The sequence below is a fragment of the Candoia aspera genome, chromosome 5 (genome assembly GCF_035149785.1).
Source record: "Candoia aspera isolate rCanAsp1 chromosome 5, rCanAsp1.hap2, whole genome shotgun sequence".
Classification (NCBI taxonomy): domain Eukaryota; kingdom Metazoa; phylum Chordata; class Lepidosauria; order Squamata; family Boidae; genus Candoia; species Candoia aspera.
In genome coordinates, this window is record NC_086157.1 from 32,170,619 (window position 1) to 32,185,860 (window position 15,242).

General features: G+C 36.2%; 1 protein-coding gene across 3 annotated transcripts in view; it reads right to left on the reverse strand.

The window, feature by feature from the left end:
- The window catches only part of RASA3 (RAS p21 protein activator 3), a 139,766-nt gene that overhangs the window by 61,043 nt on the left and 63,481 nt on the right, over window positions 1-15,242 (reverse strand). For all 3 annotated transcript variants that reach the window (XM_063304893.1, XM_063304892.1, XM_063304891.1), the window contains 2 exons: window positions 11,764-11,867; window positions 3,851-3,945 (listed from right to left, as the gene is read on the reverse strand). In XM_063304893.1, coding sequence (XP_063160963.1) covers window positions 3,851-3,945; window positions 11,764-11,867 — 199 coding nt within the window. The remainder of the gene's footprint in view (window positions 1-3,850; window positions 3,946-11,763; window positions 11,868-15,242) is intronic.

The window sequence follows — 15,242 nt, forward strand, 5'->3', positions numbered from 1 at the left end:
CAAAAAGCATTATTATAAATCTCTAACACAGAGGATAAAAAACCCCAGTATAATCCCACTTACTGAAGAACCAGAAGGACCAATTTTTTTTCATGTTTTCATTAGTTCAATAATGTCTTTTATTTCCTGAAGAGATGAGATGCAGCTAGGTAAACAGCTTGGTCATGTTAAAAATCAGGAGTCTGGTAGACCCTTTTCTGACTAACAAATGTTATTAAACTATGAGGTTTTGTGAGCTGCAGCAATGATAGTGTAGCTCAAGCATGTTTGAATATTGCAGTGCAAGTGTCTGATTGCAGGATTTGTGCAATTATATTACTGCATGCTTGTGGTCATTTGGTACCATTACAGATACCACTGGAGATACTAAGAAATAGTCAGGAACAAGTGTGAAAAGGAATGGAAACAAAGTGTACTCTTGCTGTGAAGGATTTAAAAGTTGTTTTAAACTAACCAAATAAAACTCCAACATAAGCTTGTAGCATTTTCCATGTATAAATATTATATTCAGCTAGAACAATATTATGATCTAATAAAGTATCTAAAAATGGAATAAAGTCTCCAGCCATAATTATCTGATCCATAGCTAAACTAGTACAGTGCTTTAATACTTAAAACTATTCAAAACATTTAAGATAAATATCCATATGGTTCTTAACAAGGCCACAGTAATTAATAAACACAATACTGTTGTTTTGATCACCAATATTTTTGTTTCACTGCAGATTTTGAGAACTTGTTAATCAAGGTTACTACATCCCCTAATAGATTTCAAATACCTGCTAATCTATACTTGATCAACCCATCTTCTAGATAAAAAGCTTTCTCATATTCAAGATTATGAATTAAAAAACAAAAAAGATCTTCATATTTTAAATTTCTCAATTTAATAAATGTCTGCCTCCCTCTGGAAGGATATCTAAGCCTTTTACATGCAGTGAAACTACTAAATACAAGATAAGTGAAAAAACTGCACATAGAAAAACTGGTATTTAAATAGCTCAAAGGAAAAAAAGAGAAAAGTTTTTAATGTAAGAGACAAACTTTAAAGAACTTAGTTGTTTGCAAGGCCTTTGGTATAGAAAGTTTGCATACCGCATATTAACAACCCAACAGTTAAGGATTTTAGAGAATATTAAATCTGTTGACTTTAAGATGAGATTAATCTGTAAAATACATATTTTTCACATTTAATGCATACCTCAAAAATGTTTTAAAAGGATTAGCTATCAACCTCAGTATGCTTGAAATGTAAAATGAGGAGGGATGCATTAAAACATATAATATGATCTTGCCCTATTATTATACTTTGGAAATATATTTAAAAACCCACTGTCAGACTTCCAGTGGGGACATGGAGGACTGAACAGCTGTGCCCGCAGGTTTAGCAGGCAGAGCTGACAACATGGCAATTTTTTTCAGATTCAGGCAGGTTTTCCTGAAACCCAGGACTGTTCTCCAGATAAAGGAAAACATCTGGAATCATCCCATTTGCTCTCCGGATGGCTGCTTGTAGCCAGAAGATCACAAACAGCATTTCATGTTTGACTGGTAAGAGATAGCTGGGAGGCAGGGACGTCATCATTTTCCAAGTTGTGCTGTAGCCTTAAAGGGACATTAAGACCGGCCACCCCATTTCTAAATCACCAAATTTATATATATATATATTTAAGTATGCGTACCCTAAGAGAGGCTTTCTACAGTGAGGAGAAGCTGGTTCTCTTGGTGCTTATCATTATTTTTGGGATTACTTTTAAAAATTCTTTTTTAAGTTTTGGATTTCATTCTCCTTCCAAATATTAAGGAGGATTGGGAGTAAACAATTGTCTTTCTGTTATTATTTTTGTACTAAATTTGAAGATATTAGCATTTTCCTACATGTTGAATCGGCTGATTTGAACTTTCAGCTTTCTGCTTCTACTTTCCCTTGGGAACTGTCTGCTTATCTCACTTTCACTTTGTGTAAACACATTTTGGAACTTTTCCATATCTATGGCTTTCACTGGTTAAGCTCCTAGAGGGTGCCATAATCTACTGTGTGAGACATGGAGGATCTTGAACAGATTTTTTCCTGACTTCCACCAAGATTTTAAACAGATTCTTTCTGACTGCTATCAAGCTTTTATGCAAGACATTCAGGACATTGTGGAAAAAATGAGGTCTGAAATGTGTCATCTGGTTGGGGATATAGTGGATGAAACTGAGGAATTTAACAGTGATAGACATGTTTCTTCTAAGAGTGAGATTGGGACTTCTGTTGAAATGCTGGATGAAGATTGGATAGTCGAGTTGCAGAAATTTAAAGAAGAGAGAGATCTGCAAGCAATAAGAGAATTTGACTTTCTGGTGGAATGCCATGAAAAAGAAGGGGTCATTATGTATCGGAGGTTTTCTGAAGAGAAGTTGGAATTTTTGAGGGGGGCAGTTGGGCTATTTGATTTTCCTAAATCTGTGCTCTGTGCACGTTGTGGGGATATGTAAATGCTCTGGTTTATTTTGAAGTGGAATAAAGCTTGAAGAATGTTTATCTGGATTGATTTTAGGGTTTGGCTGATGTTATTTGTCTTTAAGGATTTGGATTAAGATTATTAGGGTAAAAAGTGCTTTGGTTTTGGGTTTATTAAGATTATTAAAATTGTTGCACTAATAATGGCAGACAATTTATGTGATTTTTAGTTTGATTTTTATTATAGTAGACAGAAATGTATAGAATAGTAGTAGGAAGGGAATAATTAAATAAGTGCTATCTTTTGGGGGGCAAAGTTTAGGAGGTTCATATGATTTTTTTTTCTTCATTTCAAAATAAAGGGAGGGAGTAAATGATTTTTATAATGTGCCAAAGATTTATAGAAATAACGTGCCTTTGGTTAATATGGAGATTGATTATTGTATATCCTTGCTGTTAAAAGTCAGAAATCACGTCTTTTTGTAACTTTGAAAAAAAAATTCTCTTGTTTTTTCACATGTTTTTAGTTTTCCTTCTTTTTTGTAGGTTTTTTTTTGTTTTTTCATGGCTTTTATTTATTTATTTAATTTTTATCCTGCCTTTATTATTATCTGTCTTGAAGCCTAAAAAAATTCTTATTTAAAAAAAAACCCACTGTCCCTTGAAATAGCTGAAATCAGGGAATTATGGTTTGTTTAAACATTTGTTAAATAAACAAGGATCTAACTGTGGATTGATTCCTGGTCTGTTCTGACATTGTAGATCTTATCATAATTTCCTATTACTGTATGTCAAGACTAGATATCTCTATCTTCTGCTTGGGTATGGGCACAATGACATTTCTAAACATGCCCATGTATAGAGATAATCTTTGAAGACTTCTGGATGCCCCACCATCTTCAGGTGAGACAAGGGTGACTTTGGAGTGGCTGTATACTTCCAACCCCCTCTAGAAAAAGCAGATTTGTCTAGCATCTACACGAAGGTGTCTCAGTATCAAGTGAATTAATTTCACTCAATAGCCTTATAAAGTAAACTGCAAATGTTATTCTATATAATACTGAATATCACTTGCAAACAATAGCTGCCATTTAACAAAAATAAACAAATTATCTGAGACTTTGTAATATTTCCTCTTTCCATTCGGAAGGAAATATGGTGGTTTCTGCAGATACCAATGCCAAGTTAAAATATGTTTATTACAACACAGCAACTTTTTATAAAATTAACTTCTTGGAATACATGTACAGATGTGATTATACAGGCACTGCCTGAAACATCCTCCATGCAAGTTATATGTATCTATAATATTTTTAGCAACAAAAATAATGGAATCCAACCACTACTCTATTTTAATTGTTACAGCCACCATAACTATGAAGACCATGGAAGAGACAATCTCACCTGTACTTCTGAATCAGCATCAACATGTTGCAGTTGAAACCAAGTGTCACGATTATGGTATTTCTGCAAATCTTCCTTCAATATTGCTACTTTTCCTGCAAATACATCAAATTGAATGTATCATGATGGATGGATATAAATATTTTTATATAGCAGCCTCCCCTACCTTGGGATATATTATAACTGCAATTCCCATAATTCCAAGCCAAAGTCCATGTTGGCTGGAAATTCCAAAATCTAAAATCCCAACATTCTCTCAGGGTTCCACATTAGGGAAGGTTACAAAATATATTTTAAATAAAACGATCCAGTTGTTTTTTTTAAAAGAAAGCTTTCTGGAAAGCAGAAAGTACAGGTTCTAGATATTGACTGTTCAAGCAATATCTATTGTTTAAAGAGCAATTATGTAATAAACAAAGTCTAGTAATAATGCTACACATCAAGTTCTTCTTCTTGGGGAAAAGGCTATTAACACCAAACAGTCTTTAGTTAGCTTTCTGTAAAGTTAACCATCCAAATACATCCTATTTAATCTCTAACAACAATTCTTCAGCTGCGATTAGAGACCACAGTGTTTTTCGTTCCCCTTTTTAAAATTGTCCCTGTTTTAGAATGCAGGGAAAGGAAGTGTGAAAGAGAAAAAGAGTGACCAAAAGAATGACTTTGATATAACCAAAGTTTAATTGCACCTGAAAAACTGCCTATACAAAATGAAAGACATTTCAAGCATATTGAAAAGCATTTCAAACTTCTGACCTACTGCTATTTAATTACATAAAAATGAATTTCACTTTTTATAAGTTTCCTATAGATTACCTATGTGGTCAGAGAACCCAAGTCAACTGAGAAATTTCATCAAGTACTTGGAAAAGGGGTTGGTGGGTGGGTCAGGGGCACATAATTCCAGTTGCTTACAGTGCCTTGGATTTTCTCTCAGCCTGAAAGCTACTTCTGCCAGTTAATAAACTCTCTGAAACAGGATGGGAAGGGAGGCTCTCTGCAATAAGAAAGGCAAACGGGAAGATCGGAGAGGCTGCCTTGCACAGCTTTCACACAATGTGACTGTTAACTACTGTGACAAAAAGTAAATTGCAGATCCCAGCCAATAGCATATTTTCCCATTGAGCAATATTCTTGTCATAGTAACATTTTGTTGAACCCAGGATCTAGCACCAGCCTGCCTAAACATTATGTTTAAGAAATTCTCATGACCAAATTATGGATTTATATTTGCTACATAAATGAAAGCTTTGGCTTCTCATCTGTCCTCCTAGTCTGTAAATTAGGCCAGAAATAATTGTGCATCTGTCACATGTAGGGCACCCAGTATAAGCATTCTTTTATTCTTTCAGATAAGGGCTAAATGATCAGATGATGTAGCATGTTTCCTGTTTTTAACTGAAGGTCACAGAGGCTGAACTGTTTGTTGCACGGCTGCTAAGAATTCTGTTCTTAAACTTTCTCTAAGTTCTCAGCTTCTGGCCTAAAGCTCTTTCAAGGCCACTTTCAAATATACCATAGTCAAGTCAACCCAAGTCTCTTTGAAGTTGGCTTCAACTCCTGATGCATTCATGGACAGAGCCACACAGTTTTCTTGGCCACAGTACAACTTCCAAGATGTTTTTCATCTTCTAAATCTAGCCTAGAATCTTGGTATTCTCTGGAGGCCTCCCACCCAAATAACCAGCCAGGCTGAACCCCGTTTAGCTTCTGAGCTCCAACAAGTTCAGACAGGCAATGTCTAAATACTCCATTAAATTTTCTCTTGAAAGCTTTTATCATATTAAAAAGGAACCATTAAAAATACTTTCATAAATAGTATCCTGATAATAAATAACAGTACGAGTCATATTATTTTGCATTACAGACTTAGCAAAGGCCTAAACATAAAAACACTGAGGTCATTTCATACATATACGTATATGAATGACTGAATCCAATATCCGCTTTCCTAGGGTTAAATACATTAAATCACTTCAGAGAAGATGTATTACACTGTCAATGGTTTGGATCCTAATGAGACATCTATGCAGGGAGGATCACCCTCCACTCATATACAGGGCTGAAATCCAGTGGAGTATCTCACTGGGCAAAGAAAGAAGCCGTTTTCAAGATTTCAGCCCTCCCCTAAACCCTTCCCAATGTTTCAGGGGATCCTCCAACCTTCCAAGTAGATAGAAATGAGTGAAAGCTGCCTCCCATTTTCTTGGCGAGAAAATCCCACTAGTAGAAGCAAATTCATAACCCCCCTCCATTATCTGTAACAACCTTTCCCAATCCAGTTGAATATGTCTGATTAGGGAAGGGTGATTTATATAAAATGTACGAAATTTTGAATATGAAATGTATTATTATTACTATGCATCATAGAAAAAGCATTATATTATGGGGGTATAAATTAATTGAAAACCAGCTGCTGCACTTCATAAACTCTCTGACCCCCCATATACCATGAAATCTCATTTTACCAGACAAATTTTGTCCATTATTGAGAAAAGACTGTTGAATTAGACAGTAAGGAGAGAGATCACACAAAGAAGGTAAAATGTGACAGAAATTTTGTCCAGTGCATGCACAGTCCATTGCATCAAGATCCAGTGAAATGAGGTTCCCTGTATGCATGAGGGATATGGCTCAGGACTCCCTCTGATCTAGCAATAGTGCACTTGCCACAAACTAATCATAGACAAAAACATCAGCCGTTAGAGTTAAAAATAAGAGAACAGCACAAACCTCCAAATACTAAGAAAAGCTCAGGTGCCACCCATGTGTGTGCCATATTTGTACCCCATTTGGGTCATCACTTTGATCATTCCTTTTCTTCCATATAAAAGTAAAATGTGGCCTTCAGCAACTCCAGAAATGACCTATCTGACTACTGATCAGTACAAATATTAGACCACCTATCAGGGAAGCATTCAAGCTTCCTCAACGGCTTTCCAATTTGAGATTAGCTTCTGATTCAATTCCTTGGGAGACTGTGGAAGAAGTTAGAGGCTTCATCTATTGCTTGCTTTCTCAGGGTGATTGTACTGTTCCTTCCTTGCCCTCAATCTCCAGCCTATTGCTGTTCTACTCCAAGCAGACTATGTTGCAGCCTTATCTGTATCCCAGGTTGGCTTTCTCAAGTGTCAATATGCACTAGTGTCCCTTGTCTTTGGGAAAAAAATAGAAATTATTTATTCCAAAACAAAGGTCTTAGTTTTCACTTAAACTGCTCTAACTTTCCTCACAATCAGAAAATTAATGATAGATCGGTTGAGCAAATTAAGGATTCTAAATGCCTAGGTATTCAATTCCACCTGTAGCAATTAAACTATTTAAAACTAAGGTTGCAAGTCTGCTGCTATATGGTGCTGGGTATATAAAGATGCAGCTGCTTTAGAATTGCTTCAGTCTAAATTTCTGAGGGCCATTCTCCATGTCCCCCAATCAACCACAAATGTATTTCTTTGCTTGGAACTTGGCTCTTGACACCCACTTGAAAATTCACTGACTTAAATCCTGGTTAAAACAAACTTTTGCGTGGGCAGTTCTTGATCCAGCTTACTTTTTCTGATAGTTACCTCTCTCCACTGAAAACAACTAATAGATTCTGATTTGGCTTACTGTGAGCTATCTCCCCTAGCTGTATGTTCTTTGGATCCAACTAAAGACATCCCAGAAACAACAGTTTTGAACCCAGATGTCCAAAAAAAGTAAGATAGCAAATTTTATATCTTTGCTATTGTGAATTCACAGGTGCCTCCTTGGTTGCACTTGGAAACACATATATCCTAATGTCATTTTTCATGCTCTGCACAGAAGGGCACTTACTCTGGAATAAACTGATATCCTGCTTTCAATAGTTATAACAGGGAGATATAATAATATACCTTAGCAAGATTGATGCTCCAGGTGTTCAAACACAGAAGTTGTGTCTGTAGCACATGTATTCCTAAGTTGCCCTCTATATCATACCTGCCATTTATTGAATCATTTGTCAGCAAACTCCCAACTACCTCAGTCAGTCACTGACAGATCAATTTGTTGAAACATCTAGGAAGGTCAAGAGATCTTTAGTTATGTCAGTGGACATCAGCAGTGCCCTAGAAGTTTGGGATTCTGTTTTCTATTTATTATCATGTCATCTGACTTTGTAAATCACCTAGAGAGCTGGTCTCAGGCAGGCAGACAAATTTCAATCCATCCATCCTGGATGATAGTGCCATATACAGAAGGACAACATATATTGGCAAAATGTTTCTCCTTTGGGCTATCACACTACCATCCAGGAAATAATAATAAGCACTATCTGGGTTTGCCATGGTGACTGACTTTGCATTATGGAAGCGTGTTACATCAAAACAAAAATAGAGACACGGGTAGAGGAAACAGGCAGCTTAGTGACATTCTAATCGAGCAGCCCAGAACAGCCACAGGTCTTACAACAACTTCAACCCCTAATAAATATGCAGACAGAGAAGACAGCCTTACATTTCACAGATAAAGAAGAAACCCTTTGGAAAGTTTTTGTAAACAAAGGCTGGTAACTGGTATCTAACATAGCCCTGTAATACAAGTATATAAAATTGAATGTACTGAATAAAAAATAGGACTCAGGAAGCAGCTTTTCACTGTTTCCTCTCTGTTTTTTCTTCTGGACATACTCTTCTTTTCTTGTTATATTGTCTCCTTTTGTTTTTAATGCACACTGCCCAGAATCTTTAGGGATCAGGCGCTCTTACACATTTGACAAACAAACAAACAAATATCCCACTGAGTCCCAAGAGCTTTCTTTGGTTTCTTTCTGAAACCCAGTATGTAAGCACATATATCCTAATGTCACCATTTATTAGAATATCACATACATCTGAACTCTTTAAGATTAAAAAGCACTTTGAAATTGAAACATTTAATTTTAGCCAGAGAGGAGTCCAAGATAGACCAGTGTTAACTAACAGATCTCTGGATTTTTTCCAGTAGATCCAAGAGTGAAATTATGCCATGGCATCTGCAGTAAAGTGTGATGACCTAATTGTGTCAATGCTGCCACTGCATACTGGCCCCCCAATGTCTAACACACGTATACACGTTGCAGCATTTGCACAATGACATGAAGTTTGTGTTGCTCCCCTAAGAACACCATGGAAGTAGGAGAGGTGTGCAAGGAATACTTAACTATGCTTCAGTAGTCCAGATAGGCTGAGCCCAATGTACAACCCTACCATTAGGAAGAAAAAAGCCTGAGGCTAAATTGTGTATTATGTTTTCTCGGCTTATTAAAAACCTGTTTCATTATACCTATGTGCTGTCCTGGGAAATTTGCAGGAGCCAAGAAAAACATAAGCAAAACACTTTCTGAATTGTAAGAAGGTTTAGGAATTTGGAGAAGGAACTTTATTCCAGACCATATGATTGAGAATCCTTAACAGCACCTCTGCTGCTGCTGAAGGAAACTTCCTAATCTCCCTTGTTTTTTGCTTCTGAAATGTACTCCTGACTCACTCCTTTTGTTTTCTGCTTTCCTGGCTCCTTTAGTGATTCAATTCCATCTGTCTGTCCCAGAAATGTATATAAATCACCTCTGGACTTTGGGCTATTGTAAGTAAGAAAAAGGAGGAACTCTGTTTTTACATCCTGAGGAATAAACAAAGCGCCTTCACCTTCTGCTGGGGGCCCAGGGCATTAAATCTTTTTATTTAAAACTATTATGATTCACATTTATCATTTGGAGATAGAAATGTAGTCTACTCCAAAATCTTCATCTTTCTTGAAATTTATCTGGTGGCCCCAACTTAGCTTTTATTTATTTTTCCCCCTAAACTTGTTTTTCTTCGAGCTGCTGTGGCATGATTTGCAATGGGGCCAGAAGGCCCCAAAAGGAACAGCATGTGATGATATCCTTAATGTTCCTCAAGGAAACCCTGCAAAGAAGTTACTTATCTCCCCATCACTTACTGGAGCAGTCATATCTCCCCAGGCTCTGTTTGCCTATGTAAACAACAGTATGTCATCCTGTGTGGTCCCTTCTATAACAGCTACCTAATTTTTTAGCCAGGTCCAACTTGCTAAAATGTTTTTAATATGGTGTCTCCAAAACTGCCAGTCACAAATGCTACTGTACCGTAGCCAGACTGAAGGATAAAGTACAATATTTGAACCACTGTTGTTAATGGTACAAGGGGGGCCAGTGCTGATCACAGAATTTACAGCCTCAAAATATTTGTGAATAAAATTACTCCTACTACTAAAATTAAACAAAGAATGGTAAAAGGGACCAATCAAGTTTTTCACAGCAAGTTTGGAAGTTCTAATATTAAAAACAAGTTCCTTTGGATTGTTTAGTGCATGACTGCTGCATGAGGATCTGGTTGATAAGTCTTGGCATTCAAATAAAAAACAAAGTAGAATCCATTGATCTGAAATCTGCCAACTAATGTTGTAGGCCATACCAGTACATATTATCCTTTCCAGTAACTGGGCACTCTTTTCTTTAACTGTGAAAATAGCATAATTTATCTTTACCTGTAAATCCAAAGCACACATAATCTAAAGGAAGCTCTACCAGTTTCCTTGAAGCTTGCACCTTTCTATGGATTGAGTTCACATTAAGATATAACGTGATGTGTTTGTTTTGTTTAGTGTGCTGTGTGAGCTTCAGTGTATAACTCTTGGTTTACAGCTTAGCATATTGTGCAAAGCAGCTAACTATAGTTTATTCAAATAACTATGTTTAAGCAAACCAATTTTAAAAATGAACCAGCATCTTCTATCCCCATGCTGCAGATGGAAGATCAAAATATTTGGCCATGCTTATCATATTTATGGATGATCTTTTTATATCATGGCAACAGTTTTTGACAATATACATTTTGCCTTTTTCATTCCGTTGCAGTATATTTACATTCCTTCTGTTTTCATTGTCTTGCAATTATGTTGCTGTATTTGCTTCTCCCATTCTCAACCACCCCAAATTTAATGTTTTACACACTTTTCACTTACAGTCTGAGAACTAGAAGACCACTAAGGCACAAAAGAAAGAAAGCAAGCAAGCAAGCAAGCAAGCAAGAGGAAAAACCCTCCCAAACGTGGTGGTGCTGCGGGTTAAACCGCTGAGCTGCCGAGCTTGCCGATCGGAAGGTCAGCGGTTCGAATCCGCGTGATGGGGTGAGCTCCCGTTGCTAGTCCCAGCTCCTGCCAACCTAGCAGTTCGAAAACATGCCAATGTGAGTAGATTAATAGGTACCGCTTCGGCGGGCAAATAACGGCATTCTGCTTAGTCATGCTGGCCACATGACCACGGAAGTGTCTACAGACAAACGCCGGCTCTTTGGCTTTGAAACGGAGATGAGCACCGCCCCCTAGAGTCGGACATGACTGGACTTCATGTCAAGGGAAACCTTTACCTTTACTATGTTTCTTCATGTTTTCAAAAACCCAGCTAAACAGAATGCATTGTTTATTTAAGTTGCAAACCAAGTGAAACATTCAAACTATAACTGAGAATGTTTTAAGTGTACAAAAACCAAAGTTTAAATTAATGCATCCATTCAGCAGTAACCAGGACCAACAGATCTCTTTATCAGTTCATAGCATGTTCAGATAAACCGTTTCATTTTTTTCAAAACAGACGTGTTTTTTGAAAAGTTCCTTTCATCTCACTCAGAAATACAACTTATGCAGATTTTGATTCTGAAGGAATTTTATCCTCTTTATTTCATATAGTTATTTAAGAAGATAACCCTAACTCAACCATGATGAACAGTATGTTGAAATGTCCATGTTACAGTTAAAAGAAAACAATACATTATTTCTTATTGATGTTTAGTACCGCTGTTCACAGATGTCTGAACCTACAGAGCTTCTCCTGTTACAGAAAATAATTAAGATTATAGCTGAATTTAAAATTGAACTAGCATAGAAACACATACCAATGATGGAATCCCTGCGGAAAACATCTCTATCGAAAATGTAAAATGACAGATGACGAAAACTCCGTGGAATTTCACAGTAAAAGTCTTCTCCATAAAAAGGGCTATATAAAACAAAAAGAAAACACTTTAGTACAATTGTTAGAAGCTGGAAATCATCTGCTGTAATCTTTCCCACTAAAGCTTTTACCTGGCACCTTGAAATTTCCTACTCCTGTCTCATTCACATCACATACTACCCTATAGGCTGCCACAGCTTAAATGCTCTACAAATTTATGTGGCTACAAAACATAATATACCACACCTTCCAAGCTACTTTGAAATCTGGATTTTTTTTGTGTAGCTTGACCCTTGAAAATGGAAGTCTGAAATTGCCTTTTGAAAAATGTATAAAATTAAGCACGCACCCTTATTTTTGCAACGTCGCAAAGCTTAAAAGATGTTTATACCGCAGTATAATTTTATATATTTATAATTAAAGTATTATTCCTAACAACAGGTCTTGCATTTTTCTGATGGGAAAAACAAAAACAAAAAGGAAATGCTTATATCCAAATTAAGATAATTTGGCAACCCTCACATTTCAGACAGTGCATACATACTGATCTAGATACATCAAACTTCTTTTACTTTGTTACGGTGTAAATTGCCATAAAATAATTACAAGTACCACCCATTTTATGCACACATTCTTTTCAACAGAGTTTCTTGAGGCTATCCGACTGCTCAATAAACAGTCTGAGTATCATCAAGAAATAGGCAGCAGTTGGCAAATTATATGCATTCCATATACAAGCATTTGGAATGTTATTATTAACTTAAAGTAATAACTGCATATTGCTTTATTTCTTGCCACACTCATTTTTAAATTCTCTTGTGATGGTGAGAGTAAGATGTAGCCTCCAACTGCCATGATAACACCTCTCCTACTTTCTCTGCATTTTAGTACTTTGTCCCATCTCCTTTTGCACCCCTTTCCTCCCTACCAGCTCAATGAACTTGGGAATCTATGGGCACAGCTAAAATCCCTATGCAGCATGCACCAGCCTTCCTTCTATCCTGGGGTCCCCTAAACATGTTAGGACGCTAACTCTCAATTAGTAGGGACAACCAGAGGCTCCAGATTCAGAAGGCTGATATATTCCATTGCACAGAACATTTATTCTAAGGGTACATAAAGTGCATTTACACATCTTATGTCTCTCATTCCCATAAAATCACTTCAGGGCTTATATTTAATATTTTGTATTATGCGGAGCATAAAATGAGTAAGAAATAGGGAGCAGTACTCAATGGAGAACACAGCTGAAGAAGTACAATTTGAATTATCAGTTCTCAGTGCTGAGTCTAATGCTTGATTATATTCAGAATCTTGCACCATTTCACTGAGTATTTGATATCTGACCTGACTCAACTGGAAGTACGTCACTCATTTTGTGGGTGCCTTTCCCCAACTTGGAATTAATCTCCTTCAGCACAAGGCAAAGAATCATTTTATATTCCAGAAGAGCTCTTGAACAGTTTCTCCTCTTCCAGACTACTTAAAAGTGCTATTCTCTCCCACAGAATGCGAGTTAATAGCAACTGTTGTGGGCCAAGAACTTTTCTGGGCTTATCTGTAAGGATGCTTTTCCTAATTAGCAATGAAGCTCTGAATAAGGAAAAATTAATTTGAATCAGTTTGTTCTTGAGTCATCCCATGTTGGAAGACAACAAGCACAAAGGCAAAGAGCCACACACAATTGTTGGGAGTGCCAATTTAAAAGAAGTCTTATTTTCGTAGAATTCCTGAAAGAGTACATATTGGAAGGTTATGAGATTCCCACCAATATCAACAGTCACATAGGCAACAAAATCATTTTATCCAGTAGGTTCAGAATAAAGTAGGTTCTAGAAGCAGCACTTCCTATTTTTACTTGTCTAAAGGAAAATAATGCTAGAAGAATGCAGCCAAATGAACATTGGAAAGATCTTCAAGAACAAAATATTCTTTGTAAGAAGAAGCTGTCCCACAGTGCTTCTTTCTGACTAAAACAAGTACCGCTTGAACTTTCAAACTATTACAACGTTATTCTATGGCAGAACAGACCACAGATTTTAAATATCAAAACAAATACCTACAGATGCAAACAGAAAATCTTTAAAGCCAGTTTCACAGAAAGAAAAGTATTCAGATCAGGAATTGAATGAAAACATGCAAAAAGTAAAACAAAAATTTAAAATCATACCCAGGATTTTAAAAATAGCCTTTAGAGCCTATCAAAAGCCAGGCAAAGAGTGAATTGATCTGATTTCTTTATATAGAGAATTCATAACAAATCTTACACAGAACAAACCCACCATCCTTACTTTTTCATGATGATGGAACCTACAGAAGAACCTCTGAATATCATAAATTACACATAGATGTACATGTGATAAATATAGGAGGCTTCAGGATTTGAGGATTATAAAGATCTACTACAAGTCTCAATGAATTCTGAGTACACCTAACAAAAATCTGTATTTAAAATCAGGTTAGAAAAACTGACTATTGATATTTACATTGAAATTACTATGTGAACATCTATAATCAGTTTTTCCAAAATCCTTTCCCAACTTGAAAGTGTCAATTACTAGGCTCATTCACAAAACCTGAAGAAACTATAGCTGAGAAACAGTTAAATCAGTGTTTTAAGATCCAGCTTGATGGCCAATGGGACACATTAGTTCTCTGGGCCCATTCTTAGTTACAAGATACTTCACTCGCATTCTCTTATCCAGTTTTTAGATAAATTCCAAATCCAAGGCTGTAATTTTGTTTTAGTTCTTTTTCTTATATTCCTTTACATTAAAAAAAATGAAGATTTAATGGAATTATTGGTCAGGTTTGGGTCACAGAAAGTAGTTAAACATGTAGGTATAACAGTTGGCATTCATAATTACATTTTTTCATAATTTAACCTTACAGCTCTGAAAGATATTGCATTTCATTACAACGTAAAAGCTATAAGCAGTTAACTTCATACCCAAATCTATGAAATTCCTTTATTATCTTGGAATGAAAGTTGATAATTTTAACAATTTAATAATAATGCTTTAAATTCTTTCTCCCACAATTATATCATCTTATAAGTCTGTCTCTCAGATAGCAACTGTTTGATCAATCCAAGAATTAAAAACACTGTTTCATTTCTCAGAACGGAGGAATTACAAATGCAGACTTTTATTGTAGCCTTTGCAGTAACTAACAATGAGAGATCCCAAACGGAATGTCTTCCATGTGGATTTTAAATGAGCTTAAAAAGAAAGTAATTAAAAATGCCACAGCGAATGTTATATTCCATGGCAGGAACTTCATCACAGTGAAAACAAAGAAACCAAACATGCATATGAAAAATATAACATGCAATTTTCAAGTAATTAGTACAGCATATGCAAAAGTTTAGGTGTGGTGGTGAAAGGTCTCCTGTGCAAGCACCGAGTCATATCTGACCCT